The sequence below is a fragment of the Musa acuminata genome, chromosome BXJ2-9 (genome assembly GCF_036884655.1).
Source record: "Musa acuminata AAA Group cultivar baxijiao chromosome BXJ2-9, Cavendish_Baxijiao_AAA, whole genome shotgun sequence".
NCBI lineage: Eukaryota > Viridiplantae > Streptophyta > Magnoliopsida > Zingiberales > Musaceae > Musa > Musa acuminata.
Window position 1 is genome coordinate 2,897,420 of NC_088346.1, and position 17,281 is coordinate 2,914,700.

The following is a 17,281-nucleotide window of genomic DNA, read 5'->3' on the forward strand; positions in this document are numbered from 1 at the left end:
ATAGATATATATATGTGATTGAAAGGGACATTCTTTACAGGATATCTCTCTCATGCAGGTACGTAACCTTGTCAGAGATGCCATGGTGGTGTCCACACCTGGTCTTGGTTCTCTTGTTCACCCGACCTTTGGACAAAAAAGACGTGAAGGGCAGCTGGCACCATCGTGATCGGTGGAAAAACGCTGTGTGGTGTTCTGTCGAAAGGACATTGGCGGCTCTGTTCTCGACGCGCCTCCACCGCCCAAAATCCCATCTCTTGTTCCCCGCAGCCTTCCCCCTGACCGCCCCTCGCCCCCACCGCCAACACCGGCCTTCAGTCGAGAGACGTCTCGTGACGGGACACATACCCCGGTGACAACGCTCGACCGTCTCCGCGACGCACCGGATCCTCGAGGGGTCCCACCTGCTGCTGCCTCGGTGGGCCCCGGCGTCTCAGGCACGTGACTAAAGCGTAATGGGTGGCACTCGAACGCAATCCGACGTGGACCGATATCTACCGTCGATATCTGACCGTAGCACGCGTCGCCACCGTCCGATCGCTTCCCACAAGTGGCGTCTCTCGCATCTTCGCCCCCTCCTCTCCCTTCGCCTTCTTTCCACGCCGAAGCCGAAGCGGTGGCATCAAACGAAAGGACAACGACGGGAGATCGCAAGGAAAAGGGTTCCGTCCCCATATTAATGCCGGTCGTCGTCCTCCGTCGCCGCAACAACCCGTGGCGCTGTGATGCTCCCCGTGAAATCTCATCCGTCCATCCGCTGCACCGCGATCGAGCTTCTTGAACACGCTAAACTTCCACTCTCTGTCTAATCCCCACGAGTAAGGAACGTTTGGGGTGGTGGCGGAGGGGATGACGTGGCAGGAGGAGCTGGCCAGCCTGGTCGGGGACACCGGGATCACGTACTCCGCCGACGCCGCGGTGGCCGAGGAGGAGGAGCGGGACGCGGGGGACACGGGCGGGAGGGTTCTCGGCAAGGGGTATTTCCGCGTGTACGAGGACGGGGCGGGACCGGAGGAGAGCTTGAAGGAGCAGGTGACGGGGTTCGTGGTGGCCACGGGGGAGATGCTACGGGACCTCGGCCGCGGGTTTTGGGATGTAGCGCAGCAGAGTCTGGAGAGAGTGGGGGAGACCTACGTCGGCAAGAAGGTCAGGGGGCATTGGGATGCGGTGTTGCGGCGACTCGAGTTCATGAACGAGTACCTGCCCGAGGATCGGGATCCGGTGCACGCTTGGCCCATCGTCATCACTGTCTTTCTCCTCGCGCTTCTTGGTAAACACTTAGCACATCATCTTGTTTGCTTTCTGATGAGACTTGGTTTAGCTTTTACAAGGATCTAAAAGGTTTCGAGATTCAGATCAGGAAACTTCATGCATTCTACTAACAATTACTTGTGTTAGAAGAAAAAATTCTTCGTCCAATAACAACCTCTGCGCAAAAATCATTGTAGATAGTGGTAGTTTACAAGTGTAAATGATCATAAACATTGGGTGATTCCACTTCTGCACAAAGATAATTGTAGATAGTGGTAGTTTAGAAGTGTATTTGATCATAAACATTGGGTGATTCCACTTCTGCGCAAAGATAATTGTAGATAGTGGTAGTTTAGAAGTGTATTTGATCATAAACATTGGATGATTCCACGAGGATGATTCCACCCCTTTTCCTGTGGTATTTGACATTGGACGACCTTTTTGTGTTTAGCTGTACCTCTTTTTTTCCCTTTGATGAAGATCGCAATGTGGCAATCATATGTGGAAAAGAATGTGGGTACAAACTCTAGGGATCTCATGCTCGTCCAAATGTATTTTAATTCCTTTTTTCAAGTATAATCTGGTTCTTTTCTGTTTCAAATGCAAGAAAAACTTTGCAATTGCCTTCATTTCTTAGACTAATGCTAATTAGTATAACTCTCACTCCATTGCTGCTGCTGATAACATCTTTAATGATGCATTTTATCTGTCTAGTTTTGCATCATGAGAGAAAAAAGGATATGCATGTGGATTCCATTCAATCCATTTAATATCCTGTAGTTTTATAGCTTTTTGGCTTTAGACATCATGTTATCTTGCTTTTTGTTTTTTCTTCCGACTGTGGTTAGAAATCCTTTGCAGTACTAAGGGTAAACAATGGAAACGAGACTTCTGTTGAAGCGCCAAAGAAACTGTATGTAAGTCCCCCAAGTGCTAGTCGTATCCAACTTCTAGATGGTCGATATATGGCATATCAAGAGAAAGGAGTTTTGGCTGAAAGAGCTAGATTTTTCATGATTGCTCCACATGCGTTTCTTTCTTCTCGTTTGGCAGGTACAATTTCTTCCTCCTTTATCATGTTATTCATATAATGTAATTAGCTCTTATGCATGCCTTGCTTTTCAATTTTCTAGACTGACTTGTCATTCTATACTTTCTTATATAGGAATACCTGGCATTAAAGAATCTCTTTTAGAGGAATTTGGTGTTCGGTTGATCACTTATGATCTTCCAGGTTTTGGTGAAAGTGATCCTCATCCCGTTCGGAATCTCAACTCATCAGCTATGGATATGCTCCATTTAGCGAATGCTCTTGGTGTTACTGACAAGTTTTGGGTAGTGGGTTATTCAGGTGGTGCCATGCATGCATGGGCAGCTGTTCATTATATTCCTGACAGACTAGCAGGTGTGTTTTGTTTGTATAGTAGTTGCACAGTTATTACATTACCCTATCACATCTGTAGACACGGAAGTTCGTAGGAGCAGTCAGTTACTTTCATAAAATGTGACTTTTGTGATTATTTTTCAAAGGAATATCTGAAGTTTCTGACCTTGTTTATGATATGCTAACATAAGATGTACAAGCCTCCATGTGGTTTACCATGGTTTATCCTTTTAGTGCAGAGCACTAGTTTTCTGCAACTAGAGCAAATAATACAGGCTTTTAGTTAAGCTATCGGTTCCTTTTGTGTCTGAAATGAACAACGATCCTTATCCCTAAACTACAGCTTGTTGTTCCCTCTTCTTCAAGACTCCTCAGTCTATATTCTATAAGAATTTTAGATGATTTCTCTCTGAATTCCAGCAACCAACAACCCTGTTTTAGGTAAGTTACTTTCTTACCTAGTATCGACTTAGCACCAACTTAGGTGGATGCCTAGTAGATTGCCAGGTGTGCCCATGGAGAGTTCTTAATCTTGGGTCATGAAGCAAAATGAAGTCCCGGAGTTAAGGACACGATTTCGTTGGGAGTTCGAGAGTTCGTCGGAAGTCCAAACGTTCGTCAGAAGTTCTGCAGGAACCAGCCGAGAAGTCCAGGTGCTTACCGGAAGAAGCTCGTCGGAACTCGCCAAGAAGATCGTCGTGAAGTCTAGGAGCTTGTCGGAAGTCCGTTGGAACATTGTCGGGAGATCGTCGGAAGTTTGCCGGAAGAAACCAAGACCTAGGGACTTGTTTAGTTTAAGTATGCCTTAGATTTCGTAGTTAGCACGTAATTGGAAATGGATTTGGGCCAACCCAATTAGGGGCCAGTTGGGCCCATGTAAGGACTGTATTGGGCCCAATAAAAGGCCCAAACAGTGACCCAAGAGGTGGCACCGTCATGGCACAGTCTCTGAGACTGTGTCAGGCGGTGGTATCGCCCAGCACAGCCTCCCAAGCGGTGGTACCGCCAGCGCAGTGTCAGTGTCAGACTGACACTGGCGGTGGTACGGCCCGAACCCAGGAAACCTGAGATGAGATGTTTTTAGGCTCCAAGTTTGAATCAACTTGAGGCCTATAAATACCCCTCTCATCCATGGTTAATATACACAAGTATTGAGAGTAAAAAGGAAAGAAACTCTGCTGTAATCTTGTGTGAAACTCCTCTCAAAGTTCTAAGTGTTAGAATAGTTTGAGAGAGGAGTGAGTGGGGGTGTAAGGGTTATCTCCTAAACCCGGTAAAAGGAGAAAGAGCTGTAAGAAGGAGGTTGATCTTTGCCTATAAAGGAAGATCGATAGTGGATGTCGGTGGCCTCGACGGAAGAGGAATCGGTGGAGTGGATGTAGGTCACGACGACCGAACCACTATAAAATCGGCGTGTTCTTCTCTGGTTTGCATTTCTATATTTGAACAATTTACTTTACTGCAAACCTCTTAACTTGCTTTACATCCACTACGCATCTTCCGTACGCTTTCAAACTATCTTTACTAAAACGCTTTTAAGTTAACCTCTCTCCGAAATGGTTTTCGTCGAAATCAGTTTTTATCGTACGAAGGTTTTTTGAACCGACGAAAGTTTTCCGCTGCACTAATTCACCCCTCCCTCTTAGTGTCGACTCTTTTCCTAACATGTGTAAAGCTCAAGATCTTGGGAATATTTGGGAATTTCACAGAACTTATTCGATTAGGAACAATTGTTCTGTCATATATCCACTTTTCGTAAAATCTTTTGTAAGATTTTTGCCTCAGAAAAACATCTTAGGTGAGATCTAGTTATAATGGTGGGACTTTTAATAGCAGCAAGTGTTGGAAGAAGCATGGTTCTTAGCTTCTGTTTATCTTTTCCGCAAATTGTGAGAACATGTCCGATTACAATGGTAGGACCATTTCTTTCCCAACATTTGGTATAAGAAAATCTTGAAATAATTGTGATTCTTGGATTGGGACAATAGCAGTAATAACAAGGCCGCTCAGTCTTTGTTGCATGTCTGAATGATTGAAGACGAAATGAACTGTCTTATTGAGACCACTGAACTTAACAGGAAACTATGTAATGGGATCTAAAAGATCAACTAATAGTGTAGGCAGATATACAGAATTTGAGAACATTAATCAAATATGACTTTTGGGTGCATGATATTAGGATATGATGTGTGCTAAATGAAGCCCAGGAGAAGCAAGACAGAGAACAGAACAAATCAAAATACATCTATGTATGCTTTTGTGAAACAAGGAGAGGTAAGATTAGACATGATGAGTTATGATTGACTCCCAGAAAGAGTGTTATTGAGTTTTTCTCTTTTTGACTTATGTGTTTGTACCAGGATTCATTTCATATGAAATAACTAAAAAATTTACTTGTTTTAGTGATCCACAAACAATGTTATTAATATATACATTGTACATTTACTTGTGCAAAGCACAATTATCTGTCACAATGTGTAAAATAAAGTATGGATTTCTTGGATTAGAAATCCTTCTCTGATGGTTAATTATGGGATTTCTGTTGAATGAATAAATGTCTGTCCTTTTCCTTTCACAATACTATGTCTATCAGAATATGAACCGGCAGAAAGCACCTAGATGAACTGTTTTCTTAACACATCTTTTGGTGGTTAGCCCCAGTCATTAGCTTATTTCATGTTCTGGAAGTTTTTGGTGGCATTGAAGAAATATGGGATTGTGTTAGTATATTTCTTGTCTAGATTTAGTAGACAGATTAGTTAATTAAACACTGCAAAACGCAAGGCATAATTCTTAAGAGCGATTCCGTCGTTAGTAGAAGAACCAAACAAGAATTTGGTTCAAGAAATCTAAGACAAGTTATAAGGGTCCGCATGGTCATGGTAATTGTATCCAGAAGCTTTATTAATGTATCGTCACATCAATCCAGAATCTCATGTTTAATCATTGAATTTGGATGTGTTGGAAATATCTGTAATTTTGTTATTAGAGAACTAACTTTTTGTTATAAGCTACAGCGGACATTTTCTTTGGTTTATAAATGTAAGATTTTCCTTTGGTTTGATAGAAAATATCAAAGAGAGAGGTAACCTCCTTATCCAAAAATAATATAATATCTACTTCATCTCGATGGTTCTATTTTACGCCTTATCTGTCCCCCAATTGGGCTTTCAGGTGCAGCCATGTTTGCTCCAATGTCCAATCCGTATGACTCCAGCCTGAACAAAGAAGAGATTCATAAAACCTGGGATGAGTGGACTATGAAAAGGAGATTGATGTATGTTTTGGCTCGGAGGTTTCCCTCTCTTCTTCCATACTTTTACCGTAGAAGCTTTCTGTCCGGAGAATGTGGTCAGCCTGAGAAGTGGTTGTCATTGTCCTTGGGGAAGAAGGTATGCCTAGTTTTCTTTATACCCTTGCTTAAAGTTTTTGCCACCAGTAAATCATCTTTCTGAGATTTAGTAGAATTTATGTAGCTTAAAGTTCCGATGCATCACATATTATCATGTGTCATACATAAAGAGGTTTTTATTTATTTGCTAAACTTTAACTTGAAAGGTCTGATTTTATGACGTCAAATGCCATGACAATATGACCACTTCCACAGATTTTTCTGGTTGAATCTTAGAAACCTCGGCCAGTAATTGTTTGTCATGATTTTGTTCCCCAAACTTTAATTCTATGTTTGTAGAAAGTGAAAAGTCATGGTTAGTGTGAAATGAAGTTTTGTGTATCACCACATCACAGGAAATGAGTAATTCCACAAAGTCTATATTATATGGATTAGTTAATAGCATATCTGTGCAGAAGCCTAACATATACAAACAATCCCAACTAATTCAAGTTGGTCTGGACAATTTAACATGTACCACTGATTCAAATACCAATGAAGCTACACCCAAGATATTCTACACCCAAAATCACTGAGAGCATTTTTACTGTATCAAGGCGTTTGAAAAGCTGCACAAGGAATGATGGTAAAAAAGGAAGAATAAGGCTGACTGCAGGGAGCGAGATGCTGATTTATTTTTTCTTGAAAATTCAGGAAACAGACAACTGGTTGTAGTGTCAAGCATTCTTTTATGATTTTTCATACTTATAAGGTGTAATGCAGGTGTGTTGGAATTGAATACCAGAGATATGTTATATCGAGTCATAAATTGCTCATCACTTGATACGGCATCATCTGTTCACAGCCACTGCTTGCTTTTAATAGTTCTGAAAGTTCTTTCTGGATTCGTAGGCTTCTTTCCCTGGAAGGTAATGAAATTTCTAATGGTGCTATTATGCATCTAGGACAAATCATTATTGGAAGAGCCAGTTTTTAGGGAATTCTGGGAAAAGGATGCTGGTGAATCTGTCCGTCAAGGAGATGCAAAACCATTTGTGGAGGAAGCTCTGCTGCAAGTTTCAAACTGGGGTTTCTGTTTGGCTGATCTTCAAGTGCAGAATCAGCATCAGGGTAAAGGCCTTCTCCCGTGGCTCAAGTCACTTTACGGTCGAGTTGAACACGAGCAGGCAGGCTTTCTTGGCCCCATACATGTATGGCAGGTCTGTGCATTCCCGGCTTCTTTTTTTTTTTACATTTACGAATTAGACGCAGACACCGATCATTAGCTTGTGAATGTTACATTTTGTTAGTTCACTATTCTACTTATATTCTGCACACTTTACTCTTTGCTCAACATGCTGTCAGTATGCTGCCATTTTTAAAGCTTTGATTGCTAGGAGATTGCTGAGTTGTTTGATGAAATATAAATCATTCCTTTGACAATTTACTCGCTTTGCATTCAGTCATATATCGGTATCAATTTTAGTGTTCATTCTTCGATTCACATACGTAAAATGGTGGTCATGCTATATATCTGTGTCGAACAGGGGATGGACGACCATGTGGTGCCACCATCCATGACCAAATTCATTCGACGGATGATCCCGGGAGCAACAGTGCACAGGTTGCTTGGCGAAGGACACTTCTCCTATTTCTGCTTTTGCGATGATTGCCACAGGCAAATATTCTCCACCCTCTTCGGAAATCCGCGAGGCCCTCTCTCGACCAAATTGGAGGTTGATCGATCACCAAGCGAACAACATATGGAAGACATAGCTTCACATGATTGTACCGAACAGGAGTAGAACATCCTTCTCATTTGTTTCCCTTTTTTCCCTTGGATTCCCTTTTTTTTTTAAAGTTGGGGGAAGGGAATTATAGTTGTGGGTGGTAGGAATAGCGTCTTCTTACGACTCCAAGGAATATACGGCCATCAGTCCTATCACCACACCACCGTCGGAGGAATTTATGTTTCCGCCGGTGGTGGATTTAAGAATGTGTTGGCAGTTTGCAATCTCACGAAATGCTTCTTAAATGATAAAGTCTTCTGCGTTGTATACTTTTACATCACAAAAGGAGACTTTAGAAGGATTGTAATTCAAGAAGTGAAAGGCACGCTTATAACCAAAGTCACCGAAATCATTGTATAATTGATAGAAGATTACCCCCTAACCTATTATTTTACCCAATGCCACAAGTGAGCTTCAAATCTCATACACCCTATCGTAAATATTATCCATCGACAAGATTGTCACCACCTGCTTGAATAGAAATGTTATATCTTGTTACTGATAAGCCAGCAGAAATATATGTACCACTAACGTTGGAGTACAACCAGCAGAAACATCAATCGTCAACAAAAGCAACACAAGCCGGGGTTGTTTTCGAGATCTAATAGCACTTTTCCAGGGTCTTATTTGAAGAGACTCACGGGAACAGGAAGATGAGATAAAACACCAATGATACAATCTACAACAGAACACTCAGAGTACATCGCTATCTTGCTGATTACATTATCAGCATGTGCCCTTCCAATGTAGTAGTAAATATGTTCCGATATGATCTTTGGGGATGGATGTTCCCAACGAGGCCTCTTATGAAGAAATGGTCGCAGATATAGCCGATTGCATGTAAGCCTCCCGACACTACATTAGAGCACCTGCAGCCAGCAGACAGAAGAACAAAAGCACATCAGCAATAAATATGCAAGAAACATTTCAAGAATTCACCAAGAGCTTTCGAGACAATGCCGGAAACCAGAACTGTCTAAATGAGCAAATGATAACAGAGGTGGGTCGAACAGAAAATATCACCTCTTACTAAGGGATTTCAAGGTCCAACAAAGATTAAATGTGCAATGGAAGAACCTAAATTAATGGTTTCCCAACATACAATAAATTATTGCATTAAAAAAAAAACAGAAATTAGGTCTGCAACATGAACACATTAAGTTTACAAAGTGACTTGTACCAAGCTTTGAAGGATCGGTATCGACCTCGAGTCCGGAGTCGAGGTCAGCCAAAGACAAAATTGTTCCAAAATAAAAAGTTAGAGAAGATTTCAGAATACCTAACAACCAGAAATTCTACAAATGAATTCCAAATCTTACCATATAGATACCAAAATCTTGCTACAATCAAGATGTCCCCCAGCGACATATATACCTTGAATAAAACATGATACATAAGAAAATCCAGAAATATATATATATATATATATATATTTTTATTTATTTATCTTTAAACGGTTTAATTTAAGCCAGAAAGTGGTATGACTAGGCTTAATACAAGCTAACCCAACATAAACCATCTTTCTAGTAGCTCATCCCCTCTTTAAGCTCTCTAAATTCTAAAAAACATATTTGGTAACTTATCCAAACTCACCTACTTATTAGACAACCTAAGGTAACACTATCAACTGACTGACCATTATGTTTCAAACCGCATTATAAATACATTTTTGAAGCACATCTTACAATCAGCATCCTATATTTCAAAATTTGATTACCTCAACATTATCCCGAGTCACCCAGGAGAATAAACATACCTCAAATATACACTAGATTTCTGGATTTATAGTGCAGGGAAACAGCTGCAAAAGCACACTTCGACATATATGTCGAGCACCAGGCAGAATAGGTTCTACAGGAACAGATTTGATTATTCTGATCATCATTCAGTTTGATATTCAACTGAGGGACAAATCAAGTAAGTAACACATCAAGTATTACATATGCACATTAACAAAGTTAATTATGCATAAAAACGAGAAGCCAAACAGTTTACAGTGAGCCATAACAGGCTAAAGTGTATGATAATGAACAGAGGAAACATACAAGAGACCATTTATCTTCAGTTCTCATGCAGAAATCAAGTTAATTTCATGCAAGAAAGAACCATCGGAGACGTCGTTGAATAGCGGTGTTCAAACCAAACCAAATCCGAATCAAACTCGAACTGAACCGGTTTGGTCCAAACCAGTTCATCAATAGTTCCGATTTGAGAGGGTACATTTCTTCAATTCGGTTAACCAGTTCGGACTACAGCTAAAATCGGTCCGACCAAGTTCATTGCATTAATCCCTTAATCGATTCAATCCAGCTCAAAGACCCTGAAGGCATAGCATAAATGTGCATTCTTGTCTATGTTGTCCTCTTTTCCTCACCATAATCCTTGTTAATGCGACATGATGATTCTATATTTGATTGGACCAAGATTCTAATTCAGTTCAATTGAACTGAACCGATTCATCAAACCGAACTGGTTCATTTGAAAAGTATCTATTTTTAAAATTGATTGAAATTAAAAACTGATTAACTGAACTGGATTAATCGATTTTGAAACAATCCGGTTAGGTAGGTTCGAACTGGTTCCGGTTCAGACTACCTTACCTTAACCGAACTGAATTGATTTTCCAGTTCAGTTCAATTTGGCCCTTTACGATTCAGTTGGAACCGGTTTGAAGACCCCCTATTGTTGAACTTAAGGGGCCATTATCTCCATCAGCAACAAGAAATGCTACAGAGACTTATCTTGAGAGTTCAAGGTGCATCAAGAAGTTTTGTAAGAGCAACTTAAAGTTCAGCTAATGACAATCATTACAGTGACTTACGTGTCAAGCATTCCAGGAGTTCAATTCCATGATTCGCAAAATCCTACTGATGTAACATCATTGCCGCCTTTGCCTCTTTATTCTCTCAAGTGCTCCTAGAAGACTACTGCCACCATTATCTGCAGCATCAGCTCCCTTGTCCTCATCCTTAGCAACTATTTCTGCGAGGTCCCCAAATACAGAAGCAGGGACATTCTTTTGGGCAATTTCAATTTTATCATCCTCCGAATCACTCTCTTCTGGCAACTCGATATCCTCATTGTTTGCAGTCAGTCGTATACCACCATCAGATTGTGACTCAGATCCAGCACTGACAAAGTTTACCATTCTGCCACCATTCTTAACAGGAGAATTGGCAGCTGCAGGAGCCAATTGCCTTTCTAGAGTGGCCATTTCATCTTCAGGGACGCCTGCACGCTTTAGAGTATCCACTGCTTCTTCCAAATTTAGCTTCTGATCCTTTTGCATTAAGTATTCAGGAAGAATGAAATGTGTCTGCATGGCGGCAAAAATCAGTGTAAGATGGGATACTACACTCCAGTCCCAAAAAGTGAGAGTAAATAATAGTTACCTGACTATAACTGGCAGAAACACTGCGGCCAATGCGAAGCATTTCCCTGAAGGTATCTTCATTACCATGTTGAATCTCAAAATCTTTCCATACTTTCCAGAAATCAGGATCAGACCGTGGATCTGCAAATTGTGATGCAAATACATAGATCGCACGAGCACGATCTATTTCTCCTAGATTTCTTTCAAGTTCGGCATATTTCAAGCACATTTTCTTTGCATCATTATCAGGCAGACCTGATTCAATTGCTTGCTGAAAAAGCAGCAACAGTTTTTAAGTTAGACAAATAAAGACAACTAGTTACAGTTGTAGGATAAGTCCGTAACACAAATGAAAATGGTGCATTTTGACCAAGATATTAAAAACATGATGAAATTACAAAGAAGCATACAACAACAAGAAGCCGTAATGTCCCACAAAGAAGCATGTTATCATGAAACATTATAAGCAGATATTAATATTTGAAAGATTATGCGTAAGTAAAATCTAAATTAATCAGAGAAGTTATTCATCAGTTGTGTAAGTGCACGCACACATGCACACACACATTTTTTTAACACCAAAAATTTCAGCTAACACAGCTATATAAATCTCAACTAACTCAATTTAGCGCTATCATGGACCATCATTGGTTAGATAGTCTGAATGAAAAACTTGATTATCATTACATTTTATCAACCTCTAAAAGCTTACATGTAGCTGACTCAAGTTGCATGCATGGATTACTTATGCTCCTGGAAGAGACAAGGCAAGAGAGAAATCAACTAAAAACATCTGAGCTAATATTTAGGTAAATCTAACTTAATGTTCATGAATTGCATGAGCTTCTGCAGAAAGGAAGAAGACTAACCTCGTATATCTCTCTAGTTTTGGGAACACCAAAAATTGCAGCTGCTCGAGCTATGTAAATCTCATACATGCTCAATTTTTCATTGTCAGGGACAGCCTTCACTGCTTGATCATAGACCTTCATTGCACGCTTCGCAAGACCATATTCTTCCTCCAGTTTAGCATACTGCAGATATATTGGCTTCACCTCATTTGCGGGTGCCTGATGACAAGTGAAAGAGAAACTCATGAGTAAGCCTATGTTTTGATGGTACCCATACTATACAACGCATAAGTATGTAATTTCCACTATATCGTAACGAGTTTCAGCCTGGCCAAACATACGAATAGCATACAGACTTACACTCATTCAAGTAGAACTGATTTCATAAAACATCATCAATAAGAAATTAGTAATGTTATCATATTCTTCCCATTACATAATCCCCATCCACAAAATGAAAGAAAATGTGTATAAGAGATCCCTTAGATGGAGTACAGTATCGTACTTCAGCAAATCAACACATAGAAACCGAAGAAGGTTATGTTTGCTGTCTTTTGTCAAGGATGAAGCCAGAGAGAACTACAGTATCACACTTCAGCAAATCAACACATAGAAACCGAAGAAGGTTATGTTTGCTGTCATTTGTCAAGGATGAAGCCAGAGAGAACTACATTATTTGGATCCTCAATCTGTACCTCCTTTTTCATGAGAACAAAACAACAAAAAAATGGAGGCCAGATGGTAACAATCAAAAGAGATAACGGATGGTAATAAACAAAGATTGAAAATGTAGTTCAAGATAATGATTTAAGTGCAAATGTCAGCAAATACAGTTTAAAGGTATAAGCTGGAGTACATAACGATGGTATGATAACAGTAAAAGTTCTGACTAGCATAATACCTTAAATTTATTCCAAAAATAAACTTTCTATTCAGCGCAACCAACATTAAACTAGCTAATCCGTCACTGGTTGGAGATACCATTTTAAGAGTTCTGCTATGAACTTTTGGGTTTGTTTTCCATGAGAAAAAAACAAACATTACATAAATGAACAAACAGTGAGTTCAATAAATTATCTAAAAGACAGAGTCATCACTGGTTGGAGATACCATTTTAAGAGTTTTGCTATGAACTTTTGAGTTTGTTTTCCATGAGAAAAAACAAACATTACATAAATGAACAAACAGTGAGTTCAATAAATTATCCAAAAGACAGAGTCCAACATCATATTCATAAGGAATAAAAAATTTGAAGAATTGATAATCATTGCAAGTTCTTTCCTTTTTTTCCCTTTTTAAGCAATGAATAACACAAGATTAGCAATGCAAGTTAATTAACCACACTCAGTTGACACTCAGGCAGGGGAAAATAATTCCAAACATTCATCCAGAGAAACTCTGGCAAAAAAACAAAACATCCGCATTAACTATCAAATACCTGCTCAACTGCATGCTCAAAAAGCTCTCTTGCACGTTCCAACTTGGTCTTTCCATATCTTTTGACAAACTTGGATAGGTACGTAACCCATATATCTTTAACATGCGGATACTTAAATATTTTCACACCTCTCTCATAAACCTTAAATGCATCTTCAAAGTATTTGTTCTCCTATAGAAGTCAAAATGAAAATATTTAAGATACATCCACCAAAGGTAGAAAGGAACGTGTTTTGAGATTCCTACCTCGAGAAGGAAAGCATAATTTAGAATAATTTGGGGAGTTGCTATTCTCAAATCAAGAATTCTCTCATAAACAGCTCGAGTTGATTCCAGTGACCCCAGGCTCTCCTCAAGATCAACATAAAAGCTCCAAAGCCTCAAAGATTTGTGCAGCCTCATTTGTACAGGCTCGTTACCATCAGCAGCAACTGCACAAAATGACATGTTAAAATCAAGCAAGATAATTCCTCTCTTTTGAGATTAAAAGATAAAAATTCTAAACGAATTCATACCTCTACGCTTGACTTCAACTGAGGGTTCTGCAGTGGCCTTTCTCATCAGCTCAAGTGCCCTTCCAAAGTTCTTGTGCCTCAACTCCATTTCAGCATATTCACACCAAACAGTTGCTAGATGGTCAACAGTCTTGTAGTTCACATTCACAGCCTTCTCAAAAATATCTCTGGAATTCTGAAGATCATTGTGGCTCTCATACAGCCGTGCAAAGGCAATCCAAAGTGTGTGGGGCTTACCCACTGCTTTCATGGGATCGACTGTTCTCACTGCCTCTATATAGGTGAAAACCTGCTTTGCGGGGTCATTCTCAAAAATTTTCACTCGCCTGCATCATCATGAGATCAGAAATGTGAAAAAGGATGAGTTATATACATATGCATTCGCAATACCTAGTACAGAAAGAAAGTTTATAAGAGAACTGTGTTGTAGCTATGACACACCTGTGCCACTGCTCCACATTGTGAGGATTCTGCCGTAGGAGCACACTGTTAAGGAGCTCTGGCCTTCGGGAGAGAAGGTTCTCAAACCTTGCCATCCTGAGATCGGTGTCGTCGTCATCATTCAACCAGAAGCCATCCAGGAATTTCTTAGTAAGCTTTGACAAACCATCTCTCCTGCCATCCTCCTCTCCTTCCCCATCCTCCTCCTGTTCCTCCTCGGCTGTCTCGATCTTTGCAGCAAGGGCGCTCTGCTCAAACTGCGCATAACTCTCAAATATGACACTGAAGTCCCTAACCGTAGTCACAGTCTGAATGCCCTCCTCAAAGATGTCCCTCGCCTTCTCGTACAAACCCCTGCGAACATAGTAATCCGCAAGGGACGTCCACAGGCGCCCGACCTCATCGGTGTACCGCCGGATGCCACCACGTATGATGGCGTCGACCTTGAGGCCCGATACCTCAGTGGCGTGGCGGGTGAGAATGTCGCAGAGCTCGAGCCACAGCTGATGTCGGGTCTTGCCCTTGATGGAGTGGAAGCTGTCATCGTTGAGCACACCTGCAAGCCGCTCGGCGGCCTCCTGCCAGCGCCGGGAGGCAATGAGGAAGTTGATGAAGTCCTCGATGTGGGACGGGTCGAAGAGGAGGTAGCGGCGGAAGACGCGGAGAGAGGTCTCGACGGGGACGCCGGGGAGAGAGACGAGGGCGAGGTAGGGCTCCCAGATGCGGTCGTGCTGGGTGACAGGAAGAGCGCGTAGGGTGCGATCGAAGGTGCGGCGGCCGCGGGTTAGGAGACGCTGTTCGGAAAGGGAAGCGAGGTACATGAGCCAGATGCGGGGCATCTTGTGCATGGTGACAAGGGCGCGCTCGAAGGTGTTGTTGAGGGAGTCGAAGGCCGGGTCGGAGACGGGACGGCCACGGACGGCGTCGATGCGCTCGCGGAGGTAGGCGTGCCACAGCTTGTAGCTGCCCGGCAGGGCCTTGAGGGCGCGCTCATAGATCACGGCGCGTCGCCGGAATGGTGCGGAGGATCGGGCGATAAGGTAGCGCCACCAAAGCTTCAGGCTGAAGGGGTTGCGGAGGATCTCCTCCTCGTAGGGTAAATCCTCCTCGCTCGGGTACAGGTCCGGCGATATCTCCGCCGCCCCTGTCGCCGGCGTCACCGCCATCCCAGAGCTGAGGAGGATAGCGGGAGTTTTTTGGTTAGGGTTTTGAAAGGAAGACGAGGGTCGAGGAAGACAAAGCTGCACGATGAATCGGAGGCTTCAAAACCCGATCCGGCGAGTTAGGTTTGTATACTAACTCGTGGAACGCCTCCCCTGTAATCTCTGGCGCATCTCCCTTCCGTTACCTGTGTCGTGACTCAAGGCGCGTTCCGAACCCGCCCTATTTCCTTTTGTAGCACGTCGTGGCCCGAGCCATCGTGTCAACCTGGTTTGATCCCGAAGCAACGTGAGCCTGATTTAAATTAAATGCATAAACTCCTTATGAAGGTGAGATTTGATCCCAAGTAATTTCTTTGATAGGATAAAACCACGATGTGTTTTTAGTCTTCGTTATTTTAGTCTTCTCAATTTTATATATTTTTATTTTTATTTTAGGATAAATAAATTTTATAGATTTAGACTAAATATATAGGAGCTTATATTTAGGATAAATTTATATATTTAGGATAAATCAATTTTATAGATTTTTATAGTCAATATGAGCTTATATTGACTAGAATCACTTTTTGACACTAGGAAGTCAAATTTTGATATTATTCAATTAAAAATTATAATTTTAAGTTTCATAATAGGATTATAATTTTTTTATATTTACACTTAATTCCTGTTTCTTTCTCATCGTTGGAGTATTTGTTTGATTATAACATTAATAGTACAATATGAATATTGTACTGTTAATGATATGAAATTAGTAGAATTCAAATGATTTGTTATGATTTTGTAAGGGAGTATCAACACAAATGATTTTAAAAGCTCAATTGATATTTTTAAATTAGAAGTGATTTCTTTTGAAGAAGACATTGATCTTAAGCTTTGATTTATTTGTCAGTAGTAGTAGTAGTAGTAGCGACAATGTTAAAAGAAAACTAGACAAGTATTTGGAACAATCTCTCCTACCAAGGATTCCTGATTTTGATATGTGTGGAAGATCAATGAGACTAAGTATTATATATTACAAGATAAACTTATGAATATTTTAGTAATTTTGGTATGTATTGTTGTATTTGATTTTGCCTTTAGCAATGGTGGTAGGCTTGTGAGTCCACATTACTCTAAATTTTTTGGAAGGCCACTAGAAACTTTCATATGGTCTCAAAACTAGTTATCTAATGAATTTGGTAGTATGAACTTTAATTTGAGTGAGAATACTTTAATTTTTATTTATTTAATATTAATTTGTAATTATTATTGTTTGTCTAATAAATTAATAATCAATAGCATATTCGGAATTGATATATATTTTAATTTTAATAATATTTTTTTACACTTAATATATTTTATTATTTATGTAGAATTCATATTGCATGAATATGTGAGCATATAAATTGGACTAATAAGATTAAAAATTTTAATTTATTAATTTTATTTGGAAATATTTTTAATGGATAAATTTATAAATATTTTGTTTAAAATTTTATATTTAGTTCATATATGATTATATTTGGATATATTTATATTTAAATTTTATTATGATATATAAGTTTTACAAATATTATTGTTATTATTAATAAATTTTAGTATGATTAATTTTATTTTTTAATTTGATAGATTAATTAGTATAATATTGGGGACCTCAGGTTCATTATTTCCAATGGGGATTTCTCATCCCTGTCTTTGCATTGAAGGTCCAATGCATATTTTGTTATGTGAATTGATGTTTGATAATATATATATATATATATATA

General features: G+C 40.1%; 2 protein-coding genes across 2 annotated transcripts; one reads left to right on the top strand and one right to left on the bottom strand.

The window, feature by feature from the left end:
• Positions 1-138: 138 nt before the first annotated feature.
• LOC135622492 (uncharacterized) lies at positions 139-8,025 on the top strand. The gene is made up of 6 exons (XM_065124392.1): positions 139-1,270; positions 2,113-2,304; positions 2,417-2,656; positions 5,810-6,027; positions 6,932-7,186; positions 7,514-8,025. The coding sequence occupies exons 1-6, from the start codon at positions 850-852 to the stop codon at positions 7,769-7,771; spliced, it is 1,584 nt and encodes a 527-aa protein (XP_064980464.1). The 5' UTR covers positions 139-849; the 3' UTR covers positions 7,772-8,025.
• A 203-nt stretch (positions 8,026-8,228) lies between these two features.
• LOC135622491 (uncharacterized) lies at positions 8,229-15,709 on the bottom strand. Its single transcript, XM_065124391.1, has 8 exons — positions 14,374-15,709; positions 13,933-14,258; positions 13,664-13,848; positions 13,419-13,589; positions 11,999-12,199; positions 11,149-11,400; positions 10,578-11,072; positions 8,229-8,625 (listed from the first exon to the last, which is right to left on the bottom strand). Exons 1-7 carry the CDS (start codon positions 15,537-15,539, stop codon positions 10,635-10,637), a joined length of 2,739 nt encoding a protein of 912 aa, XP_064980463.1. The 5' UTR covers positions 15,540-15,709; the 3' UTR covers positions 8,229-8,625; positions 10,578-10,634.
• Between the last annotated feature and the right edge of the window lie 1,572 nt (positions 15,710-17,281).